The 18362-nt window shown below is 40.1% G+C and overlaps 1 protein-coding gene across 1 annotated transcript; it reads left to right on the top strand.

The window, feature by feature from the left end:
- Positions 1–397: 397 nt before the first annotated feature.
- Positions 398–18009, top strand: LOC103511378 (facilitated trehalose transporter Tret1). The gene is made up of 7 exons (XM_026825154.1): positions 398–689; positions 7293–7479; positions 7967–8174; positions 8670–8877; positions 15883–16109; positions 16466–16496; positions 17531–18009. Exons 1-7 carry the CDS (start codon positions 488–490, stop codon positions 17800–17802), a joined length of 1335 nt encoding a protein of 444 aa, XP_026680955.1. The 5' UTR covers positions 398–487; the 3' UTR covers positions 17803–18009.
- Positions 18010–18362: the final 353 nt, after the last annotated feature.

Raw genomic sequence — 18362 nt, 5'->3', positions numbered from 1 at the left:
ATACCTCGCGAGGAAAAATCCACCTTTGAAAGGTAACTGAGTTAACTTTAAAACAGACGAGAAACGGAACTTCCACAAGCTACATATCTAATATTCTTCCATCAGTCCATCAGCCCCACCTACGAAATTTTTATCTCTTGGTATTCTATGACTCAATAGATATTTTGAGAATTTAAATTTAAAGTAAAATTTAAACCGGTTCTACAAGATGATATTCAAATTCATTGAAGTTTTCCTGAGCGTGCTTGTGGTGCGATGCTTGGTTCATTAAAATCGACAAGACATTTTACTTTACGACAATCCACTTGGGAATAGGATCTGATTCCTTAGGCCTATCAAACTCCTAATCACAAATTCACAAGTGTACTGTGTAGTTCTGGGCTGTAATGATTCAGAAATGAAATGAGGAACGCAAATATCAACCGAGTGTTATCAAGCAGAGAAATTATTCATAATATTACCTATATGTTTTCAGTTCATAGCCACAATGGCTCAAAGTCTCCTCCTGCTATCGATCGGAATGATAGTCGCCTCTCCCACCATAGTCATTGGAGCTTTGTACAAGAACCCAAATAATCCCGCCACCACCATGGAGTTCAATACAACCAAACCCGAGACTAATGCCACCCAGAACTCGTCAGGTCCTGTAGAAACGCTGTTCTTCACCGACTCCCAGGCTTCATGGTTTGGTGAGTAATTATTGACAATTCTAATCCCGGGATTGGATTCCCTAGCAACCGAGAGTTTCCCCGAGTAAAGAGCAAGGCGCTCAGTAAGTATCTCAGCTGTAGACTGAGACTGAGGGGTCCCAGTGTCACTGTTAGCAGGCTCTGAGGTTAGGGAGGAGAAGGAAAGGTCAGCTAAGCCAATTACTGATTGGGCACCTATTACCTACCTAATGGCCAAAAGTTAATATCCTTTCATAAAATTTAGATAAGTAGGAAAGTATCTGCTCTCAAAGGCTGTACTCAAAGATCGTGCGTTACTGACAAGATATTCTACAGGTGTAGTACACTCATATTATGTAGGTATAACGTAGATTCCTAGTACCTTATATCCTTAGATATAATAATTTTATTATTATCATTTGACGTACTCGTAAAATTTCTGTCATATGGGACTGTTTGTTAGGACCGTGTTTGTAATATCAAGTAAAGCAATGATTTCCGGCATCCGCGAGAATCCAATAATGTGACACATGCTTTGGAATCTATGGCGTAGAGATCTACTATGTAAATAACTTCCACAAGCTATCTAATATTCTTCCATCAGTCCATCAGCCCCACCTACGAAATTTTTATCTCTTGGTATTATAGGTATGACTCAATAGATATTTTGAGAATTTAAATTTAAAGTAAAATTTAAACCGGTTCTACGAGATGATATTCAAATTCATTGAAGTTTTCCTGAGCGTGCTTGTGGTGCGATGCTTGGTTCATTAAAATCGACAAGACATTTTACTTTAGGATTATTAAAATGGTAGAAGATAATGGAAGTGGATTCCAGAATATTGAAGAAATGGAAAGAGTTGAAACAAATTCCTACAATACGAGAGAGAAAAGGGCATTATTTAACAACATTATTGATTCGTCTATAAGTTCTTTATGTCCAATCAATCTTTCTCAAACCTATCACAGCTCTTTTCCAAGGTAAAAAGGGTTTGGACTAGTGTACTTTGAAAGTTGATCTGTCGTTTAGCTTAATTTACCTTTCAGTAATCCTTAACCTATGTGTTACCGTGATCAAGGACTTTTATTAAAAGGACACTACCAAAAGCTAAAAACTGAATGCCCCCTACTTACTTGGCACCTTGGCACATTCAACATTTTCATCAAATTCATTTCCTCATATACCTAGATTCCTACATGCTCAAGTACAGAGTGACACACCCTTTCAACGACAGTTTCAACTTGATCAACATGCACCAATCACTATCAGATTTGATAGATAAGACGTCATATTATCACCCGTAAATCTCGTAATTGATTCACATTTGTATTGTTTACATAGCATACCGATAAGGAAGTGTGACTTCACCTACGGAACGACATATGTGCAGAAATTTGCAGATGTAATAATTATCGTTGACATAATCATTATGTCAAGTTGGTACCAATCTGTCAAGAAGGTGCCCCAAGGAGAAGATAAAAATAGGCATCGATTGCTCTCAAGCGGTCCTTGATTGAGACCTATTTGAATGCTTTCGAGGATGTGCTCTGATTTTTTATGCATTTGATAATGAAGAAACATTTACCTGGTACTGTGGTACTTCATAGCGTGTGACAACGTAAGGTAATGTTCTGTTAGATGCTGGCTCCTACAGCGAACTCGGGTTGACGAATTCTGTATAAAAATGCATGGCCTCATCAAGGCGTAGTTTCAGAACGTAGGAATTTGGATAAAAACGAACACGAGGGATCTGCATGACCATTAAGCACATAGATTCCTCGGTAGAACAATGGGAAATGGACCTATCCTATATTGGCGATTGGCCAGGTTGTTTGATCATGATAATCAATCTATTACAGATGGTCATGTGGTTCATAATAGGGTGCAGATGGGATTGGAATTCAGAATTTTGATTTATATGGCAACATAAAGCCTCTTACGCTTTGGACTGTTATCTTGGGACATGAGTGGGTATTAGGAACACGAGAAATAGAGCTTTCAGGAGACGTAGTTGGTAAGAGGTTGGTAAGTCTGCCCTAAAGTAAAATATTTTCAAGCCTATAAGTAGGTAGTTATTTTAATTACTATCTATTTTTATTTAGTGCACATAATATCATGCACAAAAAATTATTCTGCAGTCACTAATATGTGATGTACCTATTGTATAGGTTCATTTGGCGTCTCCACCAATTCTCTCTCTTTCTCTCTCTCTCTCTCTCTTTCCCCTTCATTCTACACACTGGGAAACCTCTGTGTAAGTGAGGGAATTTATATTTCTTGCCCTCTGAATTCTTATCCAGATATTCCTATTAATAGGCCACGCTTCCTCTGCCAACATTATCTATCTATGTAAATATCTAGCTAATGATCTATTAAACCTGTCAATTGATTGAGTACCTATTTACTTAGTCCGTACCTAATATCTATAGGTACTAATACTGATATTAGATTACTTATTTCTAGTACCTATAAGACCTAATGAAGTTATAACAATAACATTTCTGGTACTACAAAGATCTGGACAGTGGCCAAATGAGAACAACGCATTTGATAATGAAGAAACATTTACCTGGTACTGTGGTACTTCATAGTGTGTGACAACATAAGGTAATATTCTGTTTGATGCTGGGATTGCTGGCTCCTACAGCGAACTCGGGTTGACGAATTCTGCATAAAAATGCATGGCCTCATCAGGGCGTAGTTTCAGAACGTAGGAATTTGGATAAAAACGAACACGAGGGATCTGCATGATCATTAAGCACACAGATTCCTCGGTAGAACAATGGAAATATATGTAGAAGTACCCATCCTATATTGGCGATTTGGCGATTGGCCAGGTTGTTGATAATCATGCTGTCACAGATGGTCATGTGGTTCATAATAGGGTGCAGATGGGATTGGAATTCAGAATTTTGATTTATATTGCAACATAAAGCCTCTTACGCTTTGGACTGTTATCTTGGGACATGAGTGGGTAGGAACACGAGAAATAGAGCTTTTACTCTGCCCAAAAGTAAAATATGTTCAAGCCTATAAGTAGGTAGTTATTTTAATTACTACCTATTTTTATTTAGTGCACATAATATCATGCACAAAAAATTATTCTGCAGTCACTAATGTGTGATGTGCCTATTGTATAGGTTCATTTGGCGTCTCCACCAATTCTCTCTCTCTCTCTCTCTCTCTCTCTCTCTCTCTCTCTCTCTCTCTCTCTCTCTCTCTCTCTTTCCCCTTCATTCTACACACTGGGAAACCTCTGTGTAAGTGAGGGAATTATTCCTATTAATAGGCCACGCTTTATCTGCCAACATTATCTAGCTAATGATCTATTAAACCTGTCAATTGATTGAGTACCTATTTACTTAGTACGTACCTAATACCTATAGGTACTAATACTGATATTAGATCACATATTTCTAGTACCTATAAGACCTAATGAAGTTATAACAATAACATTTCTGGTACTACAAACATCTGGACAGTGGCCAAATGAGAACAAAAATTCTGTAAAAGTGTCGACCTTGAGACAGTTTGATAGGCAATCAGTTAGTATTTATTATTAATCTTTAACACGCGGAGAATGTGTTACGATTCCTCTGTTACCATTCGTGATGGGATAAATGTAATTTGCAATTAACTACGTAGGTTGAATCAGGCCATCAGGAATTAAACAGAGCCTCCTATACCGTTGAGGTATCTAAAAAGGAGAATGTTTCCTCTGTTACCATTCGTGATGTGATAAATGTAATTTGCAATTAACTACGTAGGTTGAATCAGGCCATCAGGAATTAAACAGAGCCTCCTATACCGTTGAGGTATCTAAAATATGCAATTTATTGTATCTATTAGCATTAGCAGATTACATAGGTAAATGTAGACGCTGATTTTACTTGTGGACAGTTCAGGTGATTTTTGAAAATAAGTAGCAACCAGTGGCGACTTTTAAAAATAGGTAAATAACGCGTTACTTGTGCTCTAATTTTATCAAAATGTCTGATATGAGAGTCATGTATGAGATGTAAAGACATTTGAGACATGCCTCTGTAAGACACAAAGAAACTAATCTTTTACCTTCAATAAGTACAATATAGTACAATATTCTATCCATTTAGACTCAGGTAGGTAGGTAGGTAGGTATTAGGTGTGTAGAATCATTATTTTTTATATACAGATACACGATACACGTATCTAGCAAAATGAGAGTACTTTTTAGCGGTCAATTACTCGAACCTTACTCTGAATGGCCCATGTAAAACAAAATAGCAGGGTAGCATAAAAATAGATAAGCAGGCAGTTTGTGCAATCATGCATGAAGATACCTCGGTAGCTTTATACGTGTTACCCATTCTTTGACATTGACATAAATCTGGAAATGGGTGTGATGGTAAATGTAGGTACATAGGTGTAGGAGTACTCACTGCCCATGTTTTAAATATGAACACATTATCAACTTGCACATAAATATATTTATGTATTTATAGACACACATTATTGGTATAATAAATCTTGGACCACTATGAGTAGTGGCAGGTACCCTATGGTTTAACCTTTGCTTCCATGAAACCCATATGTCTTGGAGCGATAACAGACCCCTATTGTTTTTATCCTTTATAATTATCAGACGTGCAGAGTGCAGATTGTATCACGAGAGTAACTTTTGCATTTCCATAAAGCTCATATCAAAAAGTATTGCTCGGGTATGGGTCTCTCCAGGTATAAATGGACAAACACCTATAAGTAGGTAGGTACATAGGTAGTTAGGTATACGGAGCAGTTTACATCTTGGATAAACGATAAATTGATAGACTGAAAACAAAAGAGAAAAGTAAAGCAAAGTCGTTGATTCCGTAAATCGGGACTCATGACTGGCTGAGTGGCGAATCAGAGTTCAGTCAGCTGTAATCGAAAATTTTCAACTTTGCTTGTCAAGCTTGTTTAGATTTAGTCCACTTTGGGGAGCTAAACAAAAATTGACTGACTTAGCCTTCGTTCTTCACTCTGTCAAACCTCTTAAAAAAGAAAGAAAAAAAATGACTTTCTTTCTTGATCATTTCACAGGGAGTATCCTGCTATTGTGTCAGCCCGTGGGTAGTATAGCGTCCTGTTTCGTTCAAGGATACCTGGGAAGAAGGAAGAGTATGCTCGTTGTCAATTTACCTCTCATACTGGGGTGGTATTTGCTCTTCCGAGGAGAATCAGTGGACATGCTTTTCACCTCGGCCATTATCAGTGGTCTCAGTATTGGGTAAGAGGGGATTGATTAGCGACTATTGATTAGGTTTATTGATTAGGGATTAGGGGATTGATTAGTGTTTGTATTACAATCACCCGAAAACCCTACTGAAGGACAGGATAAGAGGAAGCCAGCCGCTCTGAGAACCAAATCGGTGACCTAGTGCTTTCAAGACAAGCTTGTAGCGGCGCTGGTCAGATAATATTTTTGTGTCAGTCTGGTTCAAAATAAATTCGAGAGCAACAGCTCTCCACTTTGCTGAGTTCCCCTTTGAAAATAGTGTTATCACTTTAGGACATATAAGTCCAAGATTACCAGTCAGGGAAACTCCACATTGGTGACCCCGACGTGATTTGAACACGCAACCTTCTGATCTGGAGTCATTGGATGTGCTTACTACCTTTCAAGGTAACTAGGCAGGTATGAAATCGTCCAATAACGTTATTCTCGGCCCTCTTCCGCAGGTTCATGGAGGCCCCCACACTCGCCTACATAGGAGAGGTCAGTGAGCCTCGTCTCCGAGGTATTTTCACCTCCATTCTCAACACACACGTGTGTATAGGCCACCTCCTCGAGTTTCTCATTGGATGTGCAGTAGGCCAGGAGAATTGGAGAACGGCTATGCTCATCAGTATTATTGTGCCTGTGCTGACCATACTCATCATTTACCAGGTACAGTGTTCCTTTGAAAGCGATAAGTGAAAGAATAGAAGGTAGGTACTTGGGTATTTATTAGGTTGTAACGGTGTATCTGCACCAAGAGGGGTTGATGGTCTTTAGCCAAGGTTACTTGGCCCGTCCCGAACCGCAGTCAACCATCATGAGGACCTGTGCTTTTCCTTTGAAGCATGATAAACCCTTTGTAACCTCCATCTTCTTGCTATAGGAATGATGTAAAATAAATGGAAACATCAGAACGCGTGTAGAATAGTTACTTTGAAAGATGATACCACGCGTTGTTTCTGGTTGCCAAGTGAAAGACCATCAAATTACAGTGCCTACGCAGACACTGTTGTAAGTTCTCATCCGGGTAGCTGAGAGTACCAAATATGTTTGCTATGGTGGAGGAGCAGTTTACGTCGAGGATAAAATGATAGACTAAAGTAAAGCAAAGTGGGGGATGGGATGCCGTAAATAGGGACTCGTGACGTGACTGGCTGAGTGGCGAATCAGGGTTCAGTTGGACCAGCCACTCACTATCAGGTACCTACACCTGATCAGGTCCGCCTGTCAGGTCTACCTGCTAGTGAGTGGCTGGCCTTAGCTGTAAGCGAAATTTTTCAGCTTTGTTTAGATTTTTCAGGTTCGTCAAGCTTGTTTAGATTTGGTCCACTTTAGTAAGCTAAACAAAAATTGACCGACTTAACTTTCATTCTTGACCATTTCACAGGGAGTATCCTGCTATTGTGTCAGCCCGTGGGTAGTATAGCATCCTGTTTCGTTCAAGGATACCTGGGAAGAAGGAAGAGCATGCTCCTTGTCAATTTACCTCTCATACTGGGGTGGTATTTGCTTTTCCGAGGAGAATCAGTGGAGATGCTTTTCACCTCGGCCATCATCAGTGGTCTCAGTATTGGGTAAGAAGGGATCGATTAGCGATTATTGGTTAAGTTTATTGATTAGGGGATTGATTAGTGTTTGTATTACAATCACCCTGATGAGGGACAGGATAGGAGGGAGCCAGCCGGTCTGAGAACGATTATCTGTTTGGGATGAAATTCGCCACGGGCTGGAATTGAACCCACGACCTAGTACAAGGCAAGTACAATTTGAATCGACTAAAAACTGAAATTTCCCAATAATCCGTAGAAATCATTTCCCCATTATTACCTTAGTGTCAAAACCGTGTCCAGTTTTGACTTCCAATGAATTTTTACCTATATCCTTCCTACTTTCATCCTGATAGAATTTTCCAAAGTAATAACTCCCAGTACTAATCTGGTATTGTCTTTACGGCAATTTGTAGTATCTTAGGTGAATACAATCTAGACCCGGAGAAGGTAAATTTGGCACATCCAGTAAAATCTTTGAATAACGTTATTATCGTCATTCTGAATTCCACAGATTCATGGAGGCCCCCACACTCGCCTACATAGGAGAAGTCAGTGAGCCTCGTCTCCGAGGTACGTTCACCTCCATTCTCAACACACACGTGTGTATAGGCCACCTCCTCGAGTTTCTAATTGGATGTGCAGTAGGCCAGGAGAATTGGAGAACGGCTATGCTCATCAGTATCATTGTGCCTGTGCTGACCATACTCATCATTTACCAGGTATTTAATGTGTTTATTTTTATTATTATTATTTTTTAAAGCGATCAGTGAAAGAATAGAAAGCAAGTACTTAGATACGGGTATTTATTAGGTGTTGTTGTTGTTGTTGTTGTTGTTGTTGTTGTAGCGGTGTAGCTGCACCGAGGGGGGTTGATGGTCTCTAGCCAAATTTAATTGGCCCGTCCCGAACCGCAGTCAACCATCATGAGGGCCTGTGCTTTTCCTTTGAACCCTTTTTAACCTCCATCTATCTAGCCGGGCTGGTCAGAGTTTGGCTGCTCTGATCCCTATTTGTAGTCCCACAGCAAGAAACGGGTCTGTCCCCTGTTTAAGGTCCTCCAGCCAGATTATTTAGTGTGAGGACATTTGAATGGCTGGTTGAAGTTGAAACCTCACCAGAAAAAGCAAGTTTAGCCTGGTAAAAACTTGCTAATTGCCCCTTCAATGTCACCTGAAAAAATTGATTCATTCCTTTCCTCCGATTGCACTTTTCAGATACCAGAATCACCTGTATGGCTCCTGTCCAAGGGTCGGAAACAAGAAGCCTTGAAATCCTTATGTTGGCTGCGAGGTTGGGTGGAAGAGAAAGCTGTAGCGAAAGAGTTCCAGTCGTTCGTCAAGTACAATGAACTTTCCCAGAGACCCATAACGAGAGTGGACAAGGACAACACCATGTATAAACAAGTGCCGACAAAAGCTTACAGTGAGAATTTACTTTTTTTTACCGAGTTTAGTAGGTTTGACATCTATAATTTGAATTAGAAATTAACTCAAATTTCTTTTCCGATTTCTTTCAAACTTGACATAGGTACCATAGGAATACCCACTAACCCCTGACTGAAAATACCCTATCATTCGTAGAAACTAACCTATCCTTTAGGGCTGTTTGCCCCTACAAAGCCTTGAAGTGGGCTTTTTGTGTATGAATTATCCTGTCATACTTTGATTACAGTAAACGCTGACGGTTCCGGGGTTATTCCTGCTGAGACCGTCACGGTTCCGAGAACGAAAATTATTCGTCCAGGATAAAATCCGCCCCGGGCGGGAATCGAACCGTCAGTCCAGCGCTTACAAGGCAGACGCGCTACCAACCAAGCTAACTAGGCTGGCATTATCATCTTCAAATGCCTACCTGAGTATTTTTCACAGGGTCCTGCAGTTCCACCAAACTCATCTGGTAGCATTTCTTTGGGAACTTGAGAGTAAAGTAATTCCGGGTCATTGTATGAGAGCTACAAAAACAAAGAAACAATAAGAATATTACCTATCTAACTTTATCTATACTTGTTTATGAAATTAGACATATTATGGATTATGGAGATCTAAAATACTTTTTGTCACATTTTGAGGTGTGAATTTCGATACCTACCTCCAAAACTTGCGATTTCAACACTTTCAACAGAAACTTTCCTAATCCTTATAAGAAGTTCCAACTTATTTCAATCAGAATGAACCCTTTTAGAAGGCTCGTGCCAACAGTAGATTGTAGATCAGGACTGCCAGATGGCAACCGATCTAAATTCAAATCATTTGAATCACCCTCAGCGTAGGGCCATACCCCCCGTAAATGCAGTCCTACCTCAGGGTTGTTTTACTAGAAAATCTAATGAAAATCGATCATTCTAACAGTAGCTCCCATCAACTTTCAGAAAATAAAGCCTGTACCTACCTACCTACCTAACTAGTAACTAACAACCTTAACCTTATTCTAATTCGAAATACCTACCCTTCTCTTGAGCTTGGAATTCAGAAGACTGGCCAGTGCGAGGAATAGTGGTTTGATGATGTTTGTGCATTCGATGAAATGAACTCCTTTGATACTCTCGGGTCTGGATCTCTGCAGAGAAAACGAGGAGCGTGGGTAAATACCTAAGTTGATTAAATTATCAAAGTTGAGTAGGTACCTAAGTTAATTAAATTATCAAAGTTGTGCTGATAGCTGAGATCAAAGTTGTGCTTATGATTGACCTTTGCTTATAAGTCAGTGCCTAGGTATACATATAAACGCCTAAGGTAGCTATAAAATTGTAGTTCTCAGTACCTTGTGCATTCGATGAAATGAACTCCTTTGATACTCTCGGGTCTGGATCTCTGCAGAGAAAACGAGGAACGTGGGTAAGTACCTAAGTTAATTAAATTATCAAAGTTGTGCTGATAGCTGAGATCAAAGTTGTGCTTATGATTGACCTTTGCTTATAAGTCAGTGCCTAGGTATACATATAAACGCCTAAGGTAGCTATAAAATTGTAGTTCTCAGTACCTACATACCTTCACCTACCTACCTACTCGTGTCCCATAATAAACGTCCAGACCCCTAGGTAAATGATAATAGAACTTTATAAAGCGTTGTGCACTTTGCATAACTACTTGTTTCCAGGCGTTCACACAAAAGTTTTTCTAAGAGTTCACTTACAATTTTCCTGGACTTATAGTTGGCACGTACCTATAAGTCCAGGAAAATTGTAAGTTAAATGTGAGTGTTGGCAAACCAAAAAAAAAAAAATGTAATTTAATTTAATTTTAGCATTAGCAGAATACATAGATAAATGTAGACGCTGATTTTACTTGTGGACAGTTCAGGTGATTTTTGAAAATAAGTAGCGACCAGAGGCGACTTTTAAAAATAGGTAAATAACGCGTTACTTGTGCTCTAATTTTAACAAAATGTCTGATATGAGAGTCATGTATGAGATGTAAAGACATTTGAGACATGCCTCTGTAAGACACAAAGAAACTAATCTTTTACCTTCAATAAGTCCAATATAGTACAATATTCTATCCATTTAGACTCAGGTAGGTAGGTAGGTAGGTATTAGGTGTGTAGAATCATTATTTTTTATATACAGATACACGATACACGTATCTAGCAAAATGAGAGTACTTTTTAGCGGTCAATTACTCGAACCTTACTCTGAATGGCCCATGTAAAACAAAATAGCAGGGTAGCATAAAAATAGATAAGCAGGCAGTTTGTGCAATCATGCATGAAGATACCTCGGTAGCTTTATACGTGTTACCCATTCTTTGACATTGACATAAATCTGGAAATGGGTGTGATGGTAAATGTAGGTACATAGGTGTAGGAGTACTCACTGCCCATGTTTTAAATATGAACACATTATCAACTTGCACATAAATATATTTATGTATTTATAGACACACATTATTGGTATAATAAATCTTGGACCACTATGAGTAGTGGTAGGTACCCTATGGTTTAACCTTTGCTTCCATGAAACTTATATGTCTTGGAGCGATAACAGACCCCTATTGTTTTTATCCTTTATAATTATCAGACGTGCAGAGTGCAGATTGTATCACGAGAGTAACCAATATAGTACAATATTCTATCCATTTAGACTCAGGTAGGTAGGTATGTAGAATCATTATTTTTTATATACACGTATCTAGCAAAATGAGAGTACTTTTTAGCGGTCAATTACTCGAACCTTACTCTGAATGGCCTATGTAAAACAAAATAGCAGGGTAGCATAAAAATAGATAAGCAGGCAGTTTGTGCAATCATGCATGAAGATACCTCGGTAGCTTTATACCTACGTGTTACCCATTCTTTGACATTGACATAAATCTGGAAATGGGTGTGATGGTAAATATAGGTACATAGGTGTAGGTGTACTCACTGTTTTGAAGATCCCAGGTTCAATATTTGAAAAATACGAAATTGAGACATCTTTTTGTGGTTTTCTGAAGTGTGTATGTATACGTACCTACATAGGTAGGCACATAGGTATAAAATATGTAATTAGATATTACGTAGAATATTGACACATGTGACATGATGTGACCTAGCCCGAAGACGTAACATCTACACCTCTGAGTTACACTTCATCGGATAGGAATGTTTGGAGTAGTGTAGATGTTTCAGGTCCTCTTAGATACTTAGATCATGGTATCCTCTTTCAGTTTTTAATATGACATCAAATGTACGTGTGGTCAAAATTTATCTACGATATGTACTAGTACAGTACCTATACCACGGACATTTAGACCGCGAAAAGGTGTATACCTCGCGAGGAAAAATCCACCTTTGAAAGGTAGGAGCTTTGTACAAGAACCCAAATAATCCCGTCACCATGGAGTTCAATTCAACCAAACCCGAGACTAATGCCACCCAGAACTCGTCAGGCCCTGTAGAAACGCTGTTCTTCACCGACTCTCAGGCTTCATGGTTTGGTGAGTAATTGACAATTCTAATCCCGGAATCCCGAAATTAAAATCCAATCCCGGAATTGGATTCCCTATAGCAACCGAGAGTTTCCCCGAGTAAAGAGCAAGGCGCTCAGTTAGTATCTCAGCTATAGACGGAGACTGAGGGGTCCCAGTGTCACTGTTAGCAGGCTCTGAGGTTAGAGAGCAGAAGGAAAGGTCAGCTAAGCCAATTACTCATTGGGCACCTATTACCTACCTAATTCCCAAAAGTTAATATCCTTTCATAAAATTTAGATAAGCAGGAAAGTATCTGCTCTCAAAGGCTGCATGTGCTCAAAGATCGTGCGTTACTGACAAGATATTCTACAGGTGTAGTACACTCATATTATGTAGGTATAACGTAGGTTCCTAGTACCTTATATCTTTAGATATAATAATTTTACTATTATCATTTCACGTACTCGTAAAATTTCTGTCATATGGGACTGTTTGTTAGGACCGTGTTTATAATATCAGGTAAAGTAAAGCAATGATTTCCGGCATCCGCGAGAATCCAATAATGTGACACATGCTTTGGAATCTATGGCGTAGAGATCTACTATGTAAACCTACCTATGTATGAGAAGACCTCATCCTCTTGCTATAGGAATGATGTAAAATAGATGGAAACATCAGAACGCGTGTAGAATAGTTACATTGAAAGATGATACCACGCGTTGTTTCTGGTTGCCAAGTGAAAGACTATCAAATTTAACTGATGTGTCCATTTACATGCAATGACTACGCAGGGAGTGTTGTAAGTTCTCAGCCGAGTAGCTGAGAGTACCAAACATGCTTGCTATGGTGCAGGAGCAGTTTACATCTTGGATAAACGATAAATTGATAGACTGAAAACAAAAGAGAAAAGTAAAGCAAAGTCGTTGATTCCGTAAATCGGGACTCATGACTGGCTGAGTGGCGAATCAGAGTTCAGTCAGCTGTAATCGAAAATTTTCAACTTTGCTTGTCAAGCTTGTTTAGATTTAGTCCACTTTGGGGAGCTAAACAAAAATTGACTGACTTAGTCATACTAGGACAACCCTATTTTGCAATGAGGCCCAGTTTGTATTTTCAGTACCTGATGTGAGAGCTTGATATGCTGCTAAGTGTGCAACAAATGCTGATATAATAGGATTCACTCTATAGGTATATTCTAATTTTAACACCAACAACTACAATAAATATATTTATTCAAATGCATACCTAATAAAATCTCTCGGAAAACATGACGTAATCATAATAGGTAGGTACACAACTTTAGTGGGTATCACAGCATTACTCAGTGCCTCATTTACTTTTAATTTTCATCTACTCGTATCATAGCCACCCAATTGTCCTCACGAGGCTGAGGAGGTGTGTCCCGAACTCAAAGCACAGAGCCAAAAAAACTTCGACTCCGCCGGGAATCCAGGATCTCCGGCGTGCAAGCCTAGTGTGATACCCACTCGGCCACGGATCTGACTTAGCCTTCGTTCTTCACTCTGTCAAACCTCTTAAAAAAGAAAGAAAAAAAAAATGACTTTCTTTCTTGATCATTTCACAGGGAGTATCCTGCTATTGTGTCAGCCCGTGGGTAGTATAGCGTCCTGTTTCGTTCAAGGATACCTGGGAAGAAGGAAGAGTATGCTCGTTGTCAATTTACCTCTCATACTGGGGTGGTATTTGCTCTTCCGAGGAGAATCAGTGGACATGCTTTTCACCTCGGCCATTATCAGTGGTCTCAGTATTGGGTAAGAGGGGATTGATTAGCGACTATTGATTAGGTTTATTGATTAGGGATTAGGGGATTGATTAGTGTTTGTATTACAATCACCCGAAAACCCTACTGAAGGACAGGATAAGAGGAAGCCAGCCGCTCTGAGAACCAAATCGGTGACCTAGTGCTTTCAAGACAAGCTTGTAGCGGCGCTGGTCAGATAATATTTTTGTGTCAGTCTGGTTCAAAATAAATTCGAGAGCAACAGCTCTCCACTTTGCTGAGTTCCCCTTTGAAAATAGTGTTATCACTTTAGGACATATAAGTCCAAGATTACCAGTCAGGGAAACTCCACATTGGTGACCCCGACGTGATTTGAACACGCAACCTTCTGATCTGGAGTCATTGGATGTGCTTACTACCTTTCAAGGTAACTAGGCAGGTATGAAATCGTCCAATAACGTTATTCTCGTCCCTCTTCCGCAGGTTCATGGAGGCCCCCACACTCGCCTACATAGGAGAGGTCAGTGAGCCTCGTCTCCGAGGTATTTTCACCTCCATTCTCAACACACACGTGTGTATAGGCCACCTCCTCGAGTTTCTCATTGGATGTGCAGTAGGCCAGGAGAATTGGAGAACGGCTATGCTCATCAGTATTATTGTGCCTGTGCTGACCATACTCATCATTTACCAGGTACAGTGTTCCTTTGAAAGCGATAAGTGAAAGAATAGAAGGTAGGTACTTGGGTATTTATTAGGTTGTAACGGTGTATCTGCACCAAGAGGGGTTGATGGTCTTTAGCCAAGGTTACTTGGCCCGTCCCGAACCGCAGTCAACCATCATGAGGACCTGTGCTTTTCCTTTGAAGCATGATAAACCCTTTGTAACCTCCATCTAGCCAGGCCGGTTAGGGTTTGGCTGCCCTGATCCCTATTTATAGTCCCACAGCAAGGCACTGGTCTGCCCCTGTTTATGGTCCCCCCAGTCAGACCCCCAGCCAGATTATTAGGTGTGAGGGGACATTTGAATGGCTGGTTGAAGTTGAAATCTCACCAGGAAAGGCAAGTTTAGCCTGGTAAAAACTTGGTGTTCTTTGCCCCTGCAATTTCTCCTGAAAAAGTTAATCCATTCCTTTTCTCCAATTCCACTTTCCAGATACCAGAGTCACCAGTATGGCTCCTGTCCAAGGGTCGGAAACAGGAAGCCTTGGAATCCTTATGTTGGCTGCGAGGTTGGGTGGAAGAGAAAGCTGTAGCGAAAGAGTTCCAATCTTTCGTCAAGTACAATGAACTTTCCCAGCGACCCATAACGAGAGTGGACAAGGACAACACCATGTATAAACAAGTGCCGACAAAAGCTTACAGTGAGGATTTACTTTTTTTTTACCGAGTTTAGTAGGTTTGATATCTATAATTTGAATTAGAAATTTTGGGGGCACGGTTAGTCCAGTGGTAACGCGCTTGCTTGCCATGCAGAAGGTCCCGGGTTCGAATCCCACCATCGACAAAAAATTTAACTCAAATTTCTTTTCTGATTTCTTTCAAACTTGACATACCATAGGAATACCCACTAACCCCTGACTGAAAATACCCTATCATTCGTGTATGAAAATACCCCTAGGGCTGTTTGCCCCTACACCTAAGCCTCGAAGTGGGCTTTTTGTGTATGAATTATCCTGTCATACTTTGATTACAGTAAACGCTGAAGAAGCTTAACCTATCCTTTAGGGCTGTTTGCCCCTACACCTAAGCCTCGAAGTGGGCTTTTTGTGTATGAATTATCCTGTCATACTTTGATTACAGTAAACGCTGACGGTTCCGGGGTTATTCCTGCTGAGACCGTTCACCCAGTCAAGCAATCCGCTCTGCTCAAAATGTCTGATATATTCCGTCCTGCCTTCCTGAGACCCCTACGGCTCATTCTGCTGTATATGTTCTTCACTCACATGTCATCTCTCAACGCTATTAGACCTTACATGATCAAAACCTTCGGCTACCTTGGTTTGCCCATAGAGCCTCTGAGAGTCACCGTAAGTTCGTAGTTGGGTACCTTGATATCTTTTATATCATGTGAATAAACGAAAAGCTACTCACGAATTCCCCTACAAGATGGTCATGTTTGGCAGTTTCTCTGATAGGAGCTAGAAATTCACCTACTACCTGTTTAAACTCGAATGACATCTGTAACGGCTATAAGGTATTATCGTCCCGAAATCAAAAGAGAGGAAATGCAGGATAAGATAAAGCCAGCCTTTCCGAGAATGAAGCAATGCTGCCTTGTAAGCGACTTAGCGTTTACAAGGCAGACGCACTAGCGCGCTACCCCCCCAAGCTAATCAGGCTCGCATTCCTTCTTCTTAATCTATTTACTCTTTTTTTTTTCCAGGTTATGACTGCCAGTCTCCAACTGGCCGGTGGTCTCTTGACCCCGCCGGGAATCGAACCCGGATCTCCCGCGTGCAAGGCGAGTGCAGTGACCACTACGCCATGGGAGCTGACCGTGTTTGATTAGGTACCTAACCACCTAAATATAATTATTATTTGTTTTACCTACCTAGGTAGATATAATTATTTCATTTGTTTGGATTATGCGGCGCATGTGTGGTATTTACATACCTATACATATGTATAATTATGTGTTTGGATTACCTATGTATTTCGCGTAGGTATGTAGATAAAACGATTTTATAGGGAGTTTTACTGCCAAGTTAAAACTTTGAACTCATCTCGTTTTTTTTTTCCAATAATTTCAGAGGGCGTGGTGCAGGGGGAGGTATCTCGGCCGCTTTCTTCTACACGGGTGCATTCGTCGTCTCCTTCACATTCCTAGATCGTTCAGCATTTTCCCTTCGACTACCATGAGAAATAGTTACTTCACTATGCTAGTAATCTAGTGAATTATAGAACTCCCTCAGGGAAAGGCTCTTACGGGGTTCCCGTGACTCAAGAGCCCAATAGGGTCCAAAAGCGCATCAGCGTATCTTCATGTACCTACTTAATAATCTTAATATAGATACCTACAAATAGGTATCTACCTACATATATTAAGCTTTGTGGAAATGGGATTAATTGTTCGAAATTTACAGTGGAACAAACAGACCAACAGGAGGAAAAATTGCCAAGTTAAAACTTTGAACTCATCTCGTTTTTTTTTCCAACAATTTCAGAGGGCGTGGTGCAGGGGGAGGTATCTCGGCCGCTTTCTTCTACACGGGTGCATTCGTCGTCTCCTTCACATTCCTAGATCACCCCCCCATGCGCACAGTTACCCAACCCCTGCGCACCATTACACGAAGTGATATTATATTTTAGTTTCGTTTTTTTCCCAAAGAAGTGTTCAAATTTTTTTTTCATTTATAGTTAAATACATGATCTCATTTCTCATTTATAGTCAACAATCAAAGAGTTAAAACTTTGAACTCATCTCGTTTTTTTTTCAACAATTTCAGAGGGCGTGGTGCAGGGGGAGGTATCTCGGCCGCTTTCTTCTACACGGGTGCATTCGTCGCCTCCTTCACATTCCTAGATCTGCAACATCTACTCAACTGGTACGGAGTGTTCTACTTCTACGGAACCATGTCCGCTATTGGCGTAGTCTTCATCTTCTTCTGTTTGCCCGAAACTGAGGGCAGAACCTTGGCCGAAATTGAAACCTATTTCGCGCAACATTCGTTCGTCACTTCGAGGAAGTTCACTCGGGTTCAGAATCGAGTGTTGCCCTAAGAGACTGACCTATCATGGGCAAATTTTGAGGTAACGACCTTTTTCTACCCGAGTTCACTCCGGCTCGTGTAAGGGTTCGCAATGAGTTCACTTGATAAAAACATGACGTTCGGGCATATTATGTGACTTGAGTTTTTGACGCTTAAGGTAAATTATAAAATTTGGGTTACATCTATGAAAAATTACTATTTCGTATTGAAAACGTTTGGTTTTAGAGTGAACTCGGTGACGTCCGGGCATATTATGTGACTTGAGTTTTTGATGCTTAAGGTAAATTTTATTATAAAATTTGGGTTACATCTATGAAAAATTACTATTTCGTATTGAAAACGTTTGGTTATGATCTTGAGCAATTTCTCATACTAGGACAACCCTATTTTGCAATGAGGCCCAGTATGTATTTTCAGTACCTGATGTGAGAGCTTGATATGCTGCTAAGTGTGCAACAAATGCTGATATAATAGGGTTCACTCTATAGGTATATTCTAATTTTAACACCAACAACTACAATAAATATATTTATTCAAATGCATACCTAGTAAAATCTCTCGGAAAACATG

This window comes from Diaphorina citri, unplaced genomic scaffold (genome assembly GCF_000475195.1).
Source record: "Diaphorina citri unplaced genomic scaffold, Diaci psyllid genome assembly version 1.1 scaffold708, whole genome shotgun sequence".
In the NCBI taxonomy this organism is placed as follows: Eukaryota; Metazoa; Arthropoda; class Insecta; order Hemiptera; family Psyllidae; genus Diaphorina; species Diaphorina citri.
Note: the sequence above shows the minus strand (reverse complement) of the source record. Positions and strands in the feature narration are given on the sequence as shown.

Excerpts from the sequence above, each read along its gene's own strand:
- LOC103511378 (XM_026825154.1), top strand. The coding sequence starts at position 488 with ATGGCTCAAAGTCTCCTCCTGCTATCGATCGGAATGATAGTCGCCTCT. Across the intron at positions 690-7,292 it reads CTCCCAGGCTTCATGGTTTG|GGAGTATCCTGCTATTGTGT; the intron begins GTGAGTAATTAT and ends ACCATTTCACAG. Across the intron at positions 7,480-7,966 it reads ATCAGTGGTCTCAGTATTGG|ATTCATGGAGGCCCCCACAC; the intron begins GTAAGAAGGGAT and ends TGAATTCCACAG.